The sequence below is a fragment of the Crocuta crocuta genome, unplaced genomic scaffold (assembly GCF_008692635.1).
Source record: "Crocuta crocuta isolate KB4526 unplaced genomic scaffold, BGI_CrCroc_1.0 scaffold375, whole genome shotgun sequence".
Taxonomy (NCBI): domain Eukaryota; kingdom Metazoa; phylum Chordata; class Mammalia; order Carnivora; family Hyaenidae; genus Crocuta; species Crocuta crocuta.
Window position 1 is genome coordinate 44,783 of NW_027532826.1, and position 17,753 is coordinate 62,535.

General features: G+C 41.5%; 1 protein-coding gene across 1 annotated transcript; it reads right to left on the minus strand.

Annotated features, from left to right (window-relative positions):
* Window positions 1-217: 217 nt before the first annotated feature.
* CUNH19orf18 (chromosome unknown C19orf18 homolog) lies at window positions 218-11,059 on the minus strand. Its single transcript, XM_077745294.1, has 6 exons — window positions 10,829-11,059; window positions 9,645-9,686; window positions 6,448-6,540; window positions 5,738-5,840; window positions 1,885-2,051; window positions 218-501 (listed from the first exon to the last, which is right to left on the minus strand). Exons 1-6 carry the CDS (start codon window positions 10,905-10,907, stop codon window positions 386-388), a joined length of 600 nt encoding a protein of 199 aa, XP_077601420.1. The 5' UTR covers window positions 10,908-11,059; the 3' UTR covers window positions 218-385.
* Window positions 11,060-17,753: the final 6,694 nt, after the last annotated feature.

Genomic DNA, 17,753 nt, shown 5'->3' on the forward strand with positions numbered 1-17,753 from the left:
GAGAGTGATTCCTTAGCATAGCCTGGGAATCTGCCCCAAGAAATTATTTGTGCTTCTGCTCAGGAGCAAGAAAAGAAAATCCTGAAAATCATTAATAAATTTTAAAAATGTTTTTAAGGGAAAAAAATAAAATCCTGAGAATTTCTCTTTCACACATATGAAATTGGATTTTTCTCTTTTCCAATTAAGTTATAACTATTAATGAACTGTGAGAGAATTGTTGTGCATATGGATTTATTTTCTGTTAAATACTTCCAGTTGTCTTCTTTAGTGCTCTGAACAGAACTCTCCAGGAGTGAGTCCTGCTCCGGTCCCCAGTCATGGGCTGTCCCTGCCACCGTTGGCTCTACTTGGCTAGTGCATCCTGTGTCTCTTTTGTTTCCTCTCATAGATTCTCCAGGCTCACGCTGTGCATACAATTATCTAGACTTGCTTCCGTTGATAACGATTGTTCTTTCTTCAATCTGTTTTCCATATACTTTCTTCTTTTGGATCTAATAACTAAAATGTAGACGTGAGGTTACTGGGATACTAATAAACGAGGAATAGAGACAGAAGAGGTGAGGGAAAACATATGGAAAAATTAAGGCACAAGCAATACAATTCTCAAGATATAATGAACGATTCCTGTCTGAAAAAGACGGTGAAATTTGAATTTTAAAATGATTTCATCCCCACTCAGAAAATAAAATTATTTACCCACTTCTTATATGCAGGCTTTATAAATGCCCAGTTTAAAAAACTATTGCCCGACAAATGGATAAAGATGTCATATAGATACAATGAAATATTACTCAGCCATAAAAATGAATGAAAACTTGCCATTTGCATTGGCATGGATGGAGCTAGACTGTATCCTGCTAAATGAAATAAGTCAGTCAGACAGAGGCAAATACCATATGATTTCACTCACGTGTAATTTAAGAAACAAAATAAATGAGCAAAGTGGGGGGAAAGAGTGGGGAAGGCAATCCAAGAAACAGACTCCCACCTATAGAGAACAAACTGATGGCGACCAGGGGGGAGGCAGGTGGGGGACGGGTTACCCAGGCGATGGGGATGAAGGAGGGCACTCATGGTGAGCACTGGGTGATGTATAGAAGCGCCGAAGCACTATATTGTACACCTGCAACTAATATTACACTGTGTGTTAACCAACTGGAATTTAAATAGAAACTTAAAAAAAAAGTTATACTTCAAAGGAAGGAAAAGACATTGACAAACCATTTCCTAAGGGTAGACAAGGGTATTGGCATCAGTGAGTCACAATGACCACCGTACTCCTAGCCTTGCAGCCTGTCTCTGACTGTCGGGTCTGGGGCTGTTGCAGAGGAGATCCGTACACGGGACGGCTGACATGATTGAATCAGACACTGCACTCTACATATTTTTGCTCTAGACATTTCTTAAGCAAGTATCCAAGAATCTCCGAACTCCTACAAAATCAGGTTCATATGAACACACATGCCACCCTCTCCTCACAAAGATTTTCAGGGATGGTGAGCGTCTGGCACACAAGGGTCTGTCCTGTGGGCCTGGATCCTGTTCTCACATCAGATGGAGGCAGACAGTGCAGGAAGGACATCTGTCTAGCTATGTTCTACGTCAGCAACAACGCTGCACTGGTACATGTTTGGTGTGGGGCCAAGTTTTGTTTCCTGAACTCTGTGTTTGGTCCTGGGCACTGCAGTCCGTGGCTGTTTGCCCCTCTGTGTAATTTGATGAGAACAGTTCACTTATGTAGGTGCGGCTATAAATATTCACCTTCATTACCTCAAACCCCATTAAATCCTACCCAACTTTGCCTTTGAAAACCAAACCGTCACTGCCAGCTCAGCTTTCATGTGACTTTGCATATGACAAAATGGTGGGTCGATCGTTCACCTGAGTGAATGAACTTTTCCAGCTCTTTCTCGTTCTCTGGAAGGAGGTAGGTGGACTCGTCCTGGCTCTCATCCTCGGTGCCCTCATCCGCATCTCCCAGTAACGGAATCCTGATATTGTTATAAAGGCAGACAAGTTGCTGTCTTTCCTCAGCCTGGACCAGCCGACTGAAGAATAATGTAGAGAAGTTTTTTAAGGTTTATTACTTTTGGAGAGAGAGAGAGAGAGAGAGAGAGAGAATAAGCACAAGTGGGGAAGGGGCAGAGACAAGGAGAAACACAAAATCCGAAGCAGGCTCCAGGCTCTGAACTGCCAGCACAGAGCCCGATGCAGGGCTCGAACTCACAAGCTGCTGTTGAGTTCAAGACCCCAGCCGAAGTCGGACGCTTAACCAACTGAGCCACCCAGGTGACCCAGTAAATGATCACATCTTAATCCTGTGACTTTTGACTGAAAAGGAGTCACTGGTACATGGTGGTAGGCGGGGGAGGCAGGGAGAAATAGACTGATCTCTACTGTGTGCTGATAGGCAGAAAAAGAGTAACAAACAATGCCAAATGTGACTCCAGGCCAGGACTGGGAGAGGTGAGGAAGGAACTCATGTGGGATACCAAAGCCCATAATCACGATAAATAATATATTTAAGATAAATAATACCTTAATGCAATATTTGACAAAAGAAAAATCAATGCCAAGAAATCCATGATGAACAAAATATCAACATTTTAAAATAAAGTCCATACAGGTATTACTGATTTTTCCTTTTGTTCACTCTAATATGGCTTGGCCCAGCACTGCTACCGAGCCTGTATTTAAAATGTTGGTATTTTAGGGGTGCCTGGGTGGCTTAGTCGGTTAAGCGTCCGACTTTCGCTTAGGTCATGATCTCGCGGTTCGTGGGTTCGAGCCCCGCGTCGGGCTCTGTGCTGACTGCCAGCTCAGAGCCTGGAGCCTGTTTCAGGCTGTGACTCCTTCTCTCTCTGACCCTCCCCTGCTCACGCTGTCTCTCTCTCTCTCTTTCCTAGAAATAAATAAAACATTAAAAAAAAATTAAAAAAAAATAAAATAAAATGTTGGTATTTTGGGGGCACCTGAGTGACTCAGTAGATGAAGTGTCCAACTCTTGATTTCGACTCAGGTCATGATCTCACAGTTCATGCGTTTGAACCCCATGTCAGGCTCTTTTGCTGACAGCTAGGAGCCTGCTTGGGATTCTCTCTCTCTCTCCCTCTCTCTCTGCCCCTACCCAGCTTGCTCCCTCTCTCTCAAAATAAATACAAATAAACTTCAAAAAATAAAAATAAAATGTTGGCATTTTGTTCACTGTGGGTATTTTTAAAAATAAATTTAGGTTCTATAAAATATTGCATTAAAATATTATTCTTCTTGTTGACTGAGTTTTTTGCACTCCGTTAAATTTTGCACCTGAGGTTGAGTGCCTCGCTCACTGCATCCTAGATCCAGCCCTGGAAATGTATTTTCAAAAGCAGCTACTTCTGTTTGACATGAGAAGGAGTAATAGAGGGTTTTCCTTTTTGCTAACACACATATATTCCTAATTTGTTTGACGTACATAATCAGAAAGAACTGGCCTGATCCTAAAGACGATTAACAGTAATCACCCAAATCCTGGTCTTGTCTCAATGTCTTGATTACAGTTACAAAATTTAAGTGGGTGCCAACAAACTCAGTAATGATGATAAATATTTGAGCTCAATATTTTAACAAGTTGAAATGAATGGGAAAAAATCCATGATAAACCAAATATCAAAATTTCACATAAATATAGGATCCAACAGTGCTGTGAAGAACCATATGGGAACCAGAGTCAAAATAAAGATGAGTCCCTATATACATGTTTTATGTATTTTTAAGTGGATATTCTTTTCTAAAATATTAAAGAAATTGATAATGTATTACCAATTTGAAAAGTGGTGTATTGGGGCGCCTGGCTGGTTCACTTGGTTGAGCTTCCGACTTCAGCTTAGGTCATGATCTTGCAGTTTTTGAGTTCAAGCCCTACGTCAGGCTCTGTGCTGACAGCTCAGAGCCTGGAGCCTGGTTCAGATTCTGTGTCTCTCCCTCTCTCTGCCCCTCCCATGCTCATGCTCTGTCTCTCTCGGTCTCTCAACAATAAGTAAATGTTTTGAAAAACTTAAATTAAAAAAAGAAAAGTGGTGTATCAAAACTCACCTCATGTTAACTTTAAATATTTTATCTATATAAGAAACAGAGTTTTTATAAGTTTACTTTCCTGGTTTAAATGAACAAAAATGTACTAACAGTATTTTCAAATCCTACTTCTGGAAAAAAATTAACCACTAAAAATTACATGAAAACATGTACTTTGCTGGGGCACCTGGATGGCTCAGTCGGTTAGGCATCTGACTTCAGCTCAGGTCATAATCTCACATTTTGTGAGTTTGAGCCCTGCATGGGGCAGGCAGTGTGGAGCCTGCTTGGGATTCTCACCCTCTCCTTTCTCCTCTCTGCCCCTCCCCTGTTCATGCTTTCTCTCTCTCTCTCTCTCTCTCTCAATAAGTTTAAAAAATTTCTTTAAGCCCGTGTAACTTTGTATCATGTATTTTTCCTTTTGCCTCGTGCTGTAAAATAGCTTGTTGTGGCCTATAAGTAGCACAAATGTAAAAGCTGTAAGAGTTGACATTAGCTCAACAACTTAATTAGATACTTTCCAAGTCCTAGAGGATATGGAAAACTCCATGTATGTTAACATCTTTATGCACACTAATGAAAAGAAACTGAAATTGCAATTACATAAATTGAGATGTCCCAGAACTAAACATGCTGCTGACACTCTCTCATTAGTAAACGTCTTCAATTTTACCTTTAGTCTTATTTGCCTTCATTGGACATACTGTGAAGTGGTCCTAAAATGGCCACCTTAAAAAATACCCCACACATGGCAACAGACTCCTTGTGTTTGTACTCAATTCCAACAGAGCAAATAATTTACTACTCCCTCAAACTGTTCTTTTTTTTTTCCCCAAAGAATCATTATCTTTGCAATCTGTTTTTAAATCTTTTAAATCATTTTTGAGAGAGAAAGCATGAGAGGAGTGGGGCGGGGGAGGGGGGGAGGCGGGGACAGAGGATCCAAAGCGGGCTCTGTGCTGACAGCAGAGAGCCTGATGCAGAGCTTGAACTCACGAGAACCCTGAGATCAAGACCTGATGGGATATAATGGAATCCTGGCACTGAATCTCAGAGAAGGAATCAGTATATCCTTCTGATCAGAGTAGTTTCATGTCACAATGCAGATCACTTTTGTCTCATACTAATTTCAAAATGATCACATCACTTTAAAAAGCTTGAGTACAAACTTTATTTGTGCAAACAAGATGAAGTATCTTCCCCAAATGCTACTGTTTTCCCAGATAATAAATATCTAATGAAAAAGAGAATGATCACTCTTTTCTGCTTTACACTAAGGTTCCTTCCAAGGAACACCATGTTTTGGAAGGATGCCACCATCTCAGACAGTGGCTTTCAAAAATTTTGACCATGATCCACAGTCAGAAATACATTTTACCTCATAACTGTATATGTTTGCCTGAAAAGTTAAAAAATAAGCATTTTCATTAAGACTTGTAATGCTTTCTAATATTTTCTATCCTACTAAATTGTATTCTGTCCTATTTTTTTTTTCATTTATATTATGACCCAACATGAGTACAATCTATATTCTGAAAAACCCTGATGTGGAAATTCAGAATGACCATAATATTTTAGTGATTATAAGAATTATCATCATTATTATCATTACTAAATAATAACCTACTTAGTTTGTTATGTCTTACTTAAGCATGGTAAATGTTACTTAGTATATACGTACTATATCACATAGGAAATACTGATTCCACATATGAGGGCAATGCTGAAGGCTATACATGCAATCACAATTACTTGAACAAGAGCAGGTCTACGCGGAATCAGTGCTAAAAATGGAGAGAAAAGATTTCATTTTACTTGTGTCTATCAGTTAATATATATGTTAACCATATTGTTATTCCAAAGGGGAATGGGAGACAAAATCAGAAGTACCATAAGAAACAACACCCTTAACTTTTTAAAAATATGGAGGCTTGATTGCACAGCCTGTGGGAACAAATATAATTTGAACTCCAATGTAAAGTAATCCCTAACCCTTTTTCTTCCTCTGTCTCCTGTCCTTTATCAAAGCCCCCTTTTATTCTGTAGAGATACAGGACCCCTGACTCAGTACAGCCGTCTCTGTAGCTGAAAGGAGTGTGGCTTCAGTTTCAGGACTCAGGTGTTGCACTCACGGTTCCAGGGTGGGCAGCGCTGTGCTAAAATGACATTATAGGGAGATTCAGAATGCGATTCCAGGGGCATCTGGGTGGCTCAGGCAGTTAAGCAACCAACTTCAGCTCAGGTCATGGTCTCACTGTTCATGAGCTGGAACTCTCCGTCAGGCTCCATGTTGACAGCATGGAGTCTGCTTTCGGATTCTGTCTTCCTCTCTCTCTGCCCCTCCTCCCATAAAGAAATGAACTTTAAAAAATTGAATGCAATTCCACAAACCTGCATTCCAGGTATGAGTGTTCAGGGGTGTCGTATGGGCTGTTGGACTCCGGTTACTCGTTATAGGGCTATGTATATCACCCTTTCCATTACCTGGAATTAAAAAAATAATAATAACCAGCGAGTCATTGTTTGTACAAATCAGACAAAAGAACAATTGGCAAAGTGAGTACATTATTCAGCCACTTGTAAAATCTGACAAATTGAGGCAATTATTCTTCCTCCCGCACTTGGCCTTGCCTCACCGTCTGTCGCTTTCCTGACACAGAAAGAGTTTGGCAACTGAACGGGAAAACGCCCTGAAGTTCACCCGTCAATGAAAGGTCGGCCCAGCCTGATGAAAAGAACCCGGACTGTGAAAAGGCTACTGGTGTAATATGCTTAACTGTAGACTGCAAACACGGGGAATATGGATGTTCACTCAACTATTTTCTCTATCCGTCTGTGTGCTTTCAGGATTTCACAATGAAATACTGGGGCAGGGAGAAAAAATGAGTTACAGATGGTTTCAGTATAGTGAGTACTAAAAACTGGTAACTGGGTTTGGCCACAGGAAGGTCACTGGAGACCTAGGCCACAGCGGTGCTAGTGACATTGGGGGGGAAGGGTAGTGGGGGAAGGATAAATGGCAGAGTGACTGAAACAGTTCACGAGAGAACAGGAGGAAAGGAATTGGAGACAGTTTTAGAAACTCTTTTGAGGAACTCTGGTGATGGGNGGCAGCTCCCAGAAGGGCTGAGGCATCCACAGATAGGGTCTGCTTCTAAGATGGAAGAACCGGCAGCACGTTCATAGGAGAAAGGGAATGATATGTTAAATTGTGATACTACAGGGAACGGGGAGAGAACTTCCGGTAGTGCCTAGTGCCAAGCATTGGCGGAGACGGAAGCTGGCACACCCACAGGGCTCTTCCTTGGGCTGGACCAGAAGGAAGGCAGAGAAAGAGGGTGCAATTGCAGGTAGACGGCAGGGAGGAGGCTGGATGGTGATGAGAAAGTCACCAAGCAGAATGAGAGTAAGTGCACTAGAGAAATGAGAAACACATTTTAAAATAAAATGTCCATGAAATGAAATTTCTGGGTCTATTGACTATATTTTTATTATTTATTTAGTTAGTTGGTTAGTTAACGTTTTATTTCTTTTATTTATTTATTTATTTATTTATTTNAAAAAAAAAAAATGAAACAGGCTCCAGGCTCTGAGCTAGCTGTCAGCACAGAGCCTGACATGGGGCTTGAATCCATGAACTGTGAGATCATGACCTGAGCCGAAGTTGGCCACCCAACCGACTGAGCCACCCAGGTGCCCCTCTATTGACTATATTTTTAAATTTTCTTTTTTTTTTTAAAAAAAGTAATCTCTACACCCATTGTGGGGCTCTAACTCACAACCCCAAGGCTAAGAGTCACATACTCCACCGACTAAACCAGACAGATACCCATATTTTCTGTATTTTTGATGTTCTGGAATTTATGGGCTTGATCCTGGATAGACTGACCTTCCCAAGGCTGTTGCGGACGAGGTGACAAAAGACAAGACACACAAAAGACAGACACAGACACAACTCCGGCCAGAGGAAAAATTCCCTGCAAGCCCCCTTGCGGTTTATTCTTATACCCCGGTAGCTGGATACAAACTGAAATCTACAAGATGTATTCTTTTACCAAATAAAGGCAAGAATCCAAACACATTCCAAGGACGGGGGGGAGCAAAGGGAGGAAGCGACCACAACATGTTTACTAAGAGGCCTGTCCACAACTCCAGCCTCCTCATTTCTAAGGAGGGCATGTTCCCTCGTATGCGAGCAGATCATTAACCTTGGATATTGTGTGCAGGCCTCTTGGCAGAATATCTTGTTTACAGGCATGATCTACCCAAGCAGAGAGTCTCGTTTGCAGGCACATCCCCGCTTCCCTAACCACTCTTTCTCGTGGTCACTTTCAGGCTCCCACACAAGGCTATTTCCTACAGATCGCAAACAACTCCCCTGCAAGTGTGCCTTTGATATAAACCAACCAATCCAAAGCCCACACCCCAACCACCTCCTGTATCAAACTCTCACACACCAAGCCAATGTTTCCCCCAGATTCATGTACTGGACAACGAGGAACCACTCCTATAGCCTAGAGCCCAACAAAATTATTCCAGCTATCCACTACTCTGTGTACCTACCTAAGCCATTCATTCCTGTAAACAAAACAAAACAAAACAAAAACAATAAAGGCTCTGGGCCAAGCTCTCCCCTCTTGTTCCCCCACTTCTTGCTTCTAGGAGTCTGTGAGTATAATGTTCTTCCTTCATGACAATCATTTCCATGTCTGTATGTCTTATCATACCTGATTAAAATAAATCCCAGGTATATTTCAACACTCTGGGGCAAAAAGTGAATACATTCTTTTTATATTTATAAGAATTGCCAAGTGTCTTCTATAGAAGTTGCACCCATTCCTAGCCTACATATGAGATTATATTCACTTGAAACTAATAGGATATTATATGTTAATCATACTTCAATTAGAAAAATTATGAGATTATATTTCCCAAATCCTTTACCATTTTTTTACTTAAACATTTTGCTCATTTTCAACATGATAGCTGAAAACTGGAATGAGTATTTCCCTTATTATGAGTTAGGAATCTTTCCATATAACCAAGAGCTCAGGGTTACAGAGAAAATTGTAATCTTCTAGGATCTAAAACAATTCTGTCCTCTGTCTGTGTATCGGAACCTGCACTTGGGACCCGAAGCTCAGAGGGACCCGAAACTGCAGAGGTCTTAGCAAACCTCTAGTGCAAGCTCACAACACAAGTTAGTTTCAAAGTAAAGATTAGGATGCATACCTCCTGATACCATGGCCAGATTTCAATCTCTGGGTAGTGGGGTGAACAGGCAAGTGAGATATTCATAGCTGAACTTTAGAAAAATTAATGATGTGTTTGGGATGGCTGGATGTATTAATCACGTTTTTAAGATTTTCTGTATTTCCTGATGCTTTGATATCTGTGCTATTTTTGAATCTGCTCCGAGTGGCATCATGACTAACCCAACGATCCGGAGGGTGGTTCTTTTTCTAATTTGCACAAAGGGCTGTACAGATTAGTGCTGACCACTGTCGGGTGCCCTCTGGAGCTGTAGACTACAACAGCCTTGGGAAAGTCCCTGGATCCCAGCCACCCTCCCAGATCCCTTGACTTACCATTATGCTCTGGTAATTGCTTGGGCGTAGGAGGTTTTGAAGCTAGAAGTTCATTCAAAGGGATCACAGAGAAGAGACAAGTTTAAGGTAGATTTAGGAAAATAAATAGCTTGTATTAGACAAGGGGATCTAAAAGCTATGATGGTAAATGTTGTTAATACATTTATTACAATGCCTCATAGAAATATGTGGCTTAATTTGCAAAAGCATGGTGTTCTGTTTGCATCCAGTGTTCCCTTTCACGAATATGGGGTGTCAAGAACATAATGCATTTGGCTTCTAGTCTATTTTTGCAGTCACGTGAGCTGGTTGAGGACCTGACAGATTCAGTACAGAGTTGAAGGGGTCTGGGCTGTTAGCAGAAAGTCAGAGAGTCAGTGCCAGGGAAGGCCCCACAGTAGTACCCTTTACTCCTACAGAAATTAGGAGTAAATTAGAAATTAGAAATGCTATTATATTGTGCAGATGGCATTTCCGTTGTACAGAATAGAGATTGTTTATAAGTACCATCTATATTCACAAAGAGTTGCTGCCTGATTTCACAGATTGGCAAGGTCAGTTTCTCTGTTTTGAGGTAAACAGAGTTCCCTTGAGGACTCAAAATGTAAAGCATAGAAGACAGATGATTATAATGAATATTTTATACTCGCAAAACATCTGTATCTGGACTCATAGGGTCTACCGCCAAAATGTGCACCCAATTACAATTAAAGTCATACAGACACATTCACACCATCCTGGTTTGGTCAAGATATCTGTGTGCCAAATGAAATGGAAGAAAGGCAAAGCAGTCCCTAAAGAGAAAGGACAGCTTCCAGAGACAGAATAATATTGGATTAATTTCTAAGCAATGCTTATCTAATTATATTATAGTATGAACCATGCTCCTAACAAATTCATACAGGTTTATATAACAGATGACACATTTATACAGCAGATGAGAGGACTCCAGTCTATGGTTCTCATTTCACCAAATGAATAATACAATGACTTAACTCTCAGTCTTGAGGAAACACCTTCCTGCTTAGTGATATTTGTGGATGTTTGTGACTGATTATAGCCTTGAAAAGAAAACTTGTAGCAGTGAAATGTGATTAACCCTTTTTACTTCCCCTGAAACAAATAAAAACAATGGTTGACGCTACTCATTAAGCCTGTTGCTAGTTCAACTGGTTTCAACTCACCTTCATAAGGCAAACATAAGGGTGGGCATTCCATTAAAAACAAAACTAGAAAGATAAAAGAATTCTGAACCTTGTCCATCACTCCAAAACTATTAGTCTTTTATCACATGGAGGAAAGGAAATATTTAGTTATAGTGCAGTATCTGCCCTATATTTCTCTGAGAAACTAAGAAACTCTGCCCTCCACAGAATGTTTGGGTTCTGACTTGGAGCCACCAGTGTGAGGTCAGCTGATGTTGCCACATGGACTTCCTTCACGGAACCAAGTTAGCCAATGGGGAGACTAACAGGATGGGGTGTGGGAGAAGGAGGCTCATCTGTGGGTACAGATATGAATAAGACAAGGGCTCTCCCCTCAGGGAGCGTACAGACCACTGAAGAGGCAGAAAAGATCAGTTACAATTCAATGGGACATATCATAAAAAGCAAACAGAGAATGCCATAGGGCTCTGTAGTCAGATGCCTGAATTCTAATCCTAATCTATGCCTTCCTAGACATTTTTACCTGATCAGGTTACTTAACCCCTTTGAGCTTCAGCTTCCTCATCTGTAAAATAGGAGGAAGAAATAGCACCTAACTCACAGGGTTATAGCAATATTTGAATAATGAAATCCATTCAACGCTCAAAAATAGTACTGAATGTTAGTTTTGGGGAGTATTTGCAAAAAAGCAGTTCAGTACACCTCCACCTACTGGGTATTGTTCAGAAAACTAGACCCCAGGGGCTGCCTCCAAAAGTTTTTTTAAGAGGAAATTAATTGAGGGGCTTCTGGGCAGCTCAGTCAGTTAAGTGTCTAACTTTGGCTCAGGTCATGATCTCAGAGTTCATGGGATCAATCCCCACACTGGGCTCTGTGCTGACTATGGAGCTTGCTTGGGATTCTCTCTCTCCCTCTTGCTCTCTGCTCCTCCCCCCCTTGTGTTCTTGCTCTCAAAATAAATAAACTTAAAAAAAATAAAACAAAGAAGATTAATTGAATCATCTCAAAATATGGAAATGGGATTGAAAAGTAGATAGCATAGAAGAAAGTTGTCCCTTATACTTGTCCATTGTCCATCCAGTAGTTCTCAAAATACAGAAGGTAGGTTTCGATTCATTTCTACCAGTTACAGTAAGAGACCAGATCTTTTGATGCTTGTAAAGCTCCCTAGGTTTAGAAATTGGTTCCACTTGCACTGTACCTCAAACGCAAGCTGTCCTTTCTGACTGCTTGCAAGATGACAAGGCTTGCGAGATGACGTACCCATGAAGCAGACCACTGCCACCTTCTTGCTTAATTCTTACAACACCCGAATTCTCACTCCTGTCTTTCTTCCATCCAGCTATGCCTAGGGGATGATCCATACAAGAACTTGGCTTCCACTCTCTAGAAGTCCTGCAATCTCAGAATTACCTCTGGTCAGGCTCATCTTAACAAATTCATCTGCTGTGGCTCTTTGGACTTGTTTTTGGACTTTCAGTCTGTCTATGGACATTGATACCGATAGACTTGATTTTGAACCGTCAGGCTCCCCATGGACACTGCTTTCTTTGGAGTTGACTTTAGGATATCAACTTCCCAATGGTTACTGCTGCTTTGCCCACTCTTTTCCCTTAGGTCTGTGAACACCTGGCTCTTCCCAGACTTGGTTTTTTAATTGGCTCACATATTCCATGTACCCAGCTGAGCTGGATGAATATTGTACCAATCCATCACAATACCACTGTGGGTTAATGATACTGACAGATGTGTAGATCATGTCAAGCTATGAAAATTAGGTCAAGAGATAAAGGTCTTTCATAACATAACCAAAACCTTCCAATATATTCCCTTATATCCAGAGTGCCCAATCTGTTCTCTTGGCTTTCTCTCACAAAGTGGGGTTCTTGGTTGAGAACTGGGCCCCAAACCACCGTCATATGCCTAATAGGACTCTTTCTAGTTGTCAGTGTTTATCAATGTTTGCCTTAGTGGCTAGTTGTCACCTTTATCAAAGTTTGCCTTTGGTGGCTAAGTCAAGCAATCTCAGTCATCTTCAACATCTTCACAACCTGGATGGCAAGTGTTATCGATTCCAATTAGTATTGTTAATAACCAATTAGTATTGTTGAGACACCACAAAGTAGATTGTAATTTTTTTTAGTTCTAATTGACATAATATCATATTAGTTTCTGGTATACAACCATGACTTGATATTTGTACATACTGCAAAATGATCACAATAAGTCTAGCTAACCTCTATCACCATATAGATACAAAACTTTTTTTCTTGTGATGAGAACTTTTAAGATCTACTTTCATAGCAACTATAGCATTAAAACAAATATAATATTAACTTTAGTCACTATGCTGTACATACATTATATCCCCATGATTTTTTTAAAACTATATTTTCCTGCTGTCTCAACATCCATACAAACAGGCTGTGAGAACCCCACCCAGGTGACCAGGTTACCTAGGTGATAAGGCTAGTCCCTGCCACAAGTTCCCCTCTGCCTTCCCTTCAATATTCAACGATATCCTCTCTCGTCTATTCCCGTGTACTCCATTCTGACCCCCCATAAAAGTACTTGTCCATGGATACTCACCTTCTGCTCTCCACCTGCTTGGTTGAGCCCGCTCTGTAGGTACCCCCATTTTGCAGCCCCTCATGGTGGTACCGTTGACTTCTGGTGATATAATTCTATGGGTTTTGACAAACGTATCAAGACATGTATCCAAGCTTTTAGTACTATACAGCATAACTGCGCTACTCTAAAAATCCTTTATACTTCACCCTTTCATCTCTCCTTCTACCTTGGCAATCACCAATCTTTTTACTGTTTCCATAATTTTGCCTTTTCCAGAATATCATATGGCTGAAATCACAGTATGAAGTCTTTTCAGGTTGACTTCTCACATAGTAGTATGTATTAGAGGTTCTTTCATGGTTGTTGTTTTTTTTTTCATGGCTTGATAGCTTATTTATTTTAAAAAGCTATTATTTTGGATAGTCAGTTCGGATGTTCTTAAGTTTGTTGATTAATTTAGGGAAAACTCACATTTCTACATTACCAAGTCTACTCAAGCAGGAACCACTTAAACTAAGTGTATCATGAGGCGCCTGGGTGGCTTAGTCGGTTAAGCGTCCGACTTTCGCTTAGGTCATGATCTCGCGGTTCGTGGGTTCGAGCCCCGCGTCAGGGTCTGTGCTGACTGCCAGCTCAGAGCCTGGAGCCTATTTCAGAGTCTGTATCTCCCTCTCTCTCTGACCCTCCCCTGCTCATGCTGTCTCTCTCTCCTAGAAATAAATAAAAATATATAAAAAAAAAAAAACTAAGTGTATCTTAGGATACACTTAGTATCTTGTAATCATTCACATTTTCATTTATAGCTCTTGAAAATGTGTGTAAATGTATTGCCACAGGATTCGGTTCTTTTCATTTTCCCCTCAACATGAAAATTTTTGTATATTTGCAAAATGGGATTCCCCTTCATACATCCCATCTGCGGCGGGTGTATTAGAGCGGTTGTTCCAATATTTGCAAACTGCCCACTGGCTAGCCCAGGTGCAGCGACCCACGTTCACTGCCCTCGCAGAGACGTGGAGGGGCTGCCTCTGGGAGCGTCGAGCCGCCCGGTGACCACTCCCGCGGCTCAGGTCCAAGAGAGCAGACAGGCTGGCTGAGCTTGGGGGCGAGCAGCGAAAGGGGAGGCAATTCGCCTGACATTTCCATTGGGCGGAGCGCGGCCCTATGCCTTCCGGGTGTTGTAGTTTTGAGCCTCTAGGTCCTGGGCAGGTGGACTACAAGTCCCAGACGACCGCGCAACCCAGCCGTGTCTCCTAGGTAACCTTCGCCCGAGCGGCGCTCAGTGTCCCGAGGCTGACCTGGGTCGGGTGTCTGAGTTCCCAAAGAAGTGGGCTAGAGCTGGTGAGCAGAGCACCCTGGTAGATTAGCGAGGTTGAATGCGTATAATCAGCTGCGCCTCTACATACCTGTCAAGGACATATAAAACTAACAGTGAAAGTTCAGAAAAACAAAGCCCACTATATGCTATGCGGCAAGAAGAGTCTTAATCAAGGAGGTTTAACAGAAATCCGGGCAGAAAGAGCCTCAACCCTGTACAATGGCCTGATTTGTTCCTTGCTCTCTATATTTACCAATCCTTGTACAAGCCTCACTACCATCATTCTGTGTTACCATTTGTCACTGAAACAAAAATAAAGCTTTATTCATTGGTCTCAGATTTAAGCATATCACATATTTCTAAAAACTGACCTTTTAACTCTTGTAATGCTCCCTATGCTTATATCCTCCTTGTGCAAAAATGTTTTGTTGTTTTTTTTAAAAAATGGATATCACCAAAAAAGACATGCTTTTCCCAGAATGTAAAACAGATTAAAGACATCAGATTAAAAGGCCCGCCGTGTCTTAGGAAGTTACGCATGTACTTTAAACCCCGCCATCCCCCTCCTAGGTTTTTACCCCAAATAAACGAAAACTTGCACACACAAAAGTCTTGTGTTAGAATTTCTATAGCAGCTATATTTACAATAGCCAAGAACTGGAAACAACTTAATGCTCATCAGTGGGCGAATAGGATTAGTAATGGTACCACATTCACAGAATGGGATGCTACTTGGCCAAAAAAGGAGTAAACTACTGATACGAGCTAGACCATGGATGAACCTCAGAAACAAACAAAAAAGTATTATGTGGAGAAAAAATCTGAGCTCAAGTGTCCGCATAATAAAAGTAGCATATGAATAGAATACTGTGTGGTTCTATTTATATGAAACTCTAAAAGACAACTCTAGAATGTGGTGGCAGAGCAGATAGGTGGTTGCCCAGAGTTTGGGGGTCTGGTGGGGATTAACTACAGAGACATAAAGGAACTTTTTTATTTTAGTGATAGTAACAAGGGTGTAGACATTTTTCAACACTCATCAAACTGTAGCACTAAAAGGAAAGTCTTCAGCATATCAGTGGTGTTTGAAACCTCAAGACTGGATAAGACCTTCAGGGGTGTACACAGGCAGGAATTCAGGCACCCTGACAGTAAGAGATAAGGGAAGTGGAGGAGGAAACAGCCAAGGGGGACTGAAATGAAGGCCAGAATCAGGAGTAACGTCCTGAAAGCCATGTGAAAAACATGCTTCAAGGAGGAAATGATCTATGATCTATAATGCTGCTAATATTTAATGGAAGCAAAAAACTGAATTGACTACTAGAGGTTTAGCAATGTGGAGGAAGGACATCTGGGAGTGAGGTAGGTTTGCAGACGTTTCAAGATTGGAGAGGAAGAACAGACAACTCCTGAAATAAATTTTGCTTCCTATGATGAAGCAGAGAAATTATGCAGGAGCTAGAAAGGGATGTGGTATTGAGAGGTTTTCTTTTCTTTTTTAGCATGTTTACATATTGGTAGGATTAATCCAGTACATAGGGAAAACATGATGATACAAGAGATAGGGCAGACTTGCTGGAGCAATGACCTCGAGTAGTATCGAGATAGGCTCGGAGTCAACCCAGCCAGTTCATATGTAGGTGTCTGTGGAACAGCACGGACACCGTGGAAGATGGATGGATGCTATGGAAGGCTTCTGCTGATTCCTTCTGTTCTCTCATGTAAATGGGAAGCAAAGCCATCTGTTGGCAGTGAGCATGAAGGAAGATAAAGTCAAAGAATTGTTGGAATCTTGATACTAAATAGCCAATCAGGTTAGGAAACAGATGGTGGAGGGGTTCCAGTCACTAGTAATGGAATGGCCCTAGGGATGACCACAGGAGTGACTGTGGCAAGTGATTGACAAAACCATAAGCAGAGAGGTTAAAGAACTGTGAGCTCAGGACATGGAAAGATCATCTAGATGGATGATGGAATCAGGAAGTATGGAGATGGTTCTAGATGTAGTAATGCAGGTGCTGAAATCTTTGATGTGTGGATGAGTGACCCATAATAGATGACTGGAATGAAGGGAAACAAGGGTGATGGTCTCATGTCCCAGAGTCAGAGGTGAGTTTTTTTTTTAATGTTTTTATTTATTTCTGAGAGAGAGAGACAGAGAGACAGCATGAGCAGGGGAGGGTCAGAGGGAGAGGGAGACACAGAATCTGAAACAGGGTCAGGCTCTGAGCTAGCTGTCAGCACAGAGCCCGATGCGGGGCTCGAACCCACGAACCGTGAGGTCATGACCTGAGCCGAAGTTGGACCAACTGAGCCACCCAGGCACCACATCAGAAGTGAGTTTTAGAGACAAGGGAACAGTCTAGAAGCTGCAAATGACAAAAGTGGGGGTTGGGGGAGAAAGGAGTCACCCCTTGAAGCCATCATAGGAGAGACTGTGCATACGGGAGAGCCAAGCTTCAGTCACAGCAGGAAGGTTTCAAGAGAGAGCTCAAGATGAAATGAGTTCCAGTTGGGCCCAGCATTTGTTTCCAGAGTTGAGGAGTTGACGATGGGGTAAAAAAGGAAATGAACTAAGCCATACATGGTTCACTCCCTTGGAGTAAGGGAGGTGAAGGGGCTTGGAAGTCCTGAACATCCAAGGCACACTGTGCACATAAGGCTGTGTGATAGATGATAGGGTTGTGGGGATCCTTCCAGGAGGAGGCAGAAGTCTGGGACTTTCTTTTGACTTGTGATGTGGGCTGGGCCACATATGGCACTTTTAGAAAAACCTTTTTAAAAGCTATTAAGCTGTGTAATGTAGAATAACTTGTCAGGATGCTTGTGTGATATTGTATATGAATTATGAGATCCTTTGGAGTCCCTAAATCAAAGAATCTGGATTTGCTCAAAGTGTATTACACTGGGTATTAGAATACTATATCCATATACTGACAGTATTACTTGACACAAACTACTTTCTCTTACAGAGATATTGCTAATTCTATTCTAAAGGTCTTTGCAGAAATCACGTGAGAAATGCCTTCAGTTAATTTACTCCTGCAACATCTA

What these genes read in the sequence shown, in the direction of transcription:
- CUNH19orf18 (XM_077745294.1), bottom strand. Translation starts at nt 10,907, where the DNA reads ATGGACAAGGTTCAGAATTCTTTTATCTTTCTAGTTTTGTTTTTAATG. An exon ending in GCAATTACCAGAGCATAATG is followed by an intron (nt 6,541 to 9,644) that starts GTAAGTCAAGGG and finishes TTTTAATTCCAG; the next exon opens with GTAATGGAAAGGGTGATATA. An exon ending in AGTATTTCCTATGTGATATA is followed by an intron (nt 2,052 to 5,737) that starts GTACGTATATAC and finishes ATTATTCTTCAG; the next exon opens with TCGGCTGGTCCAGGCTGAGG.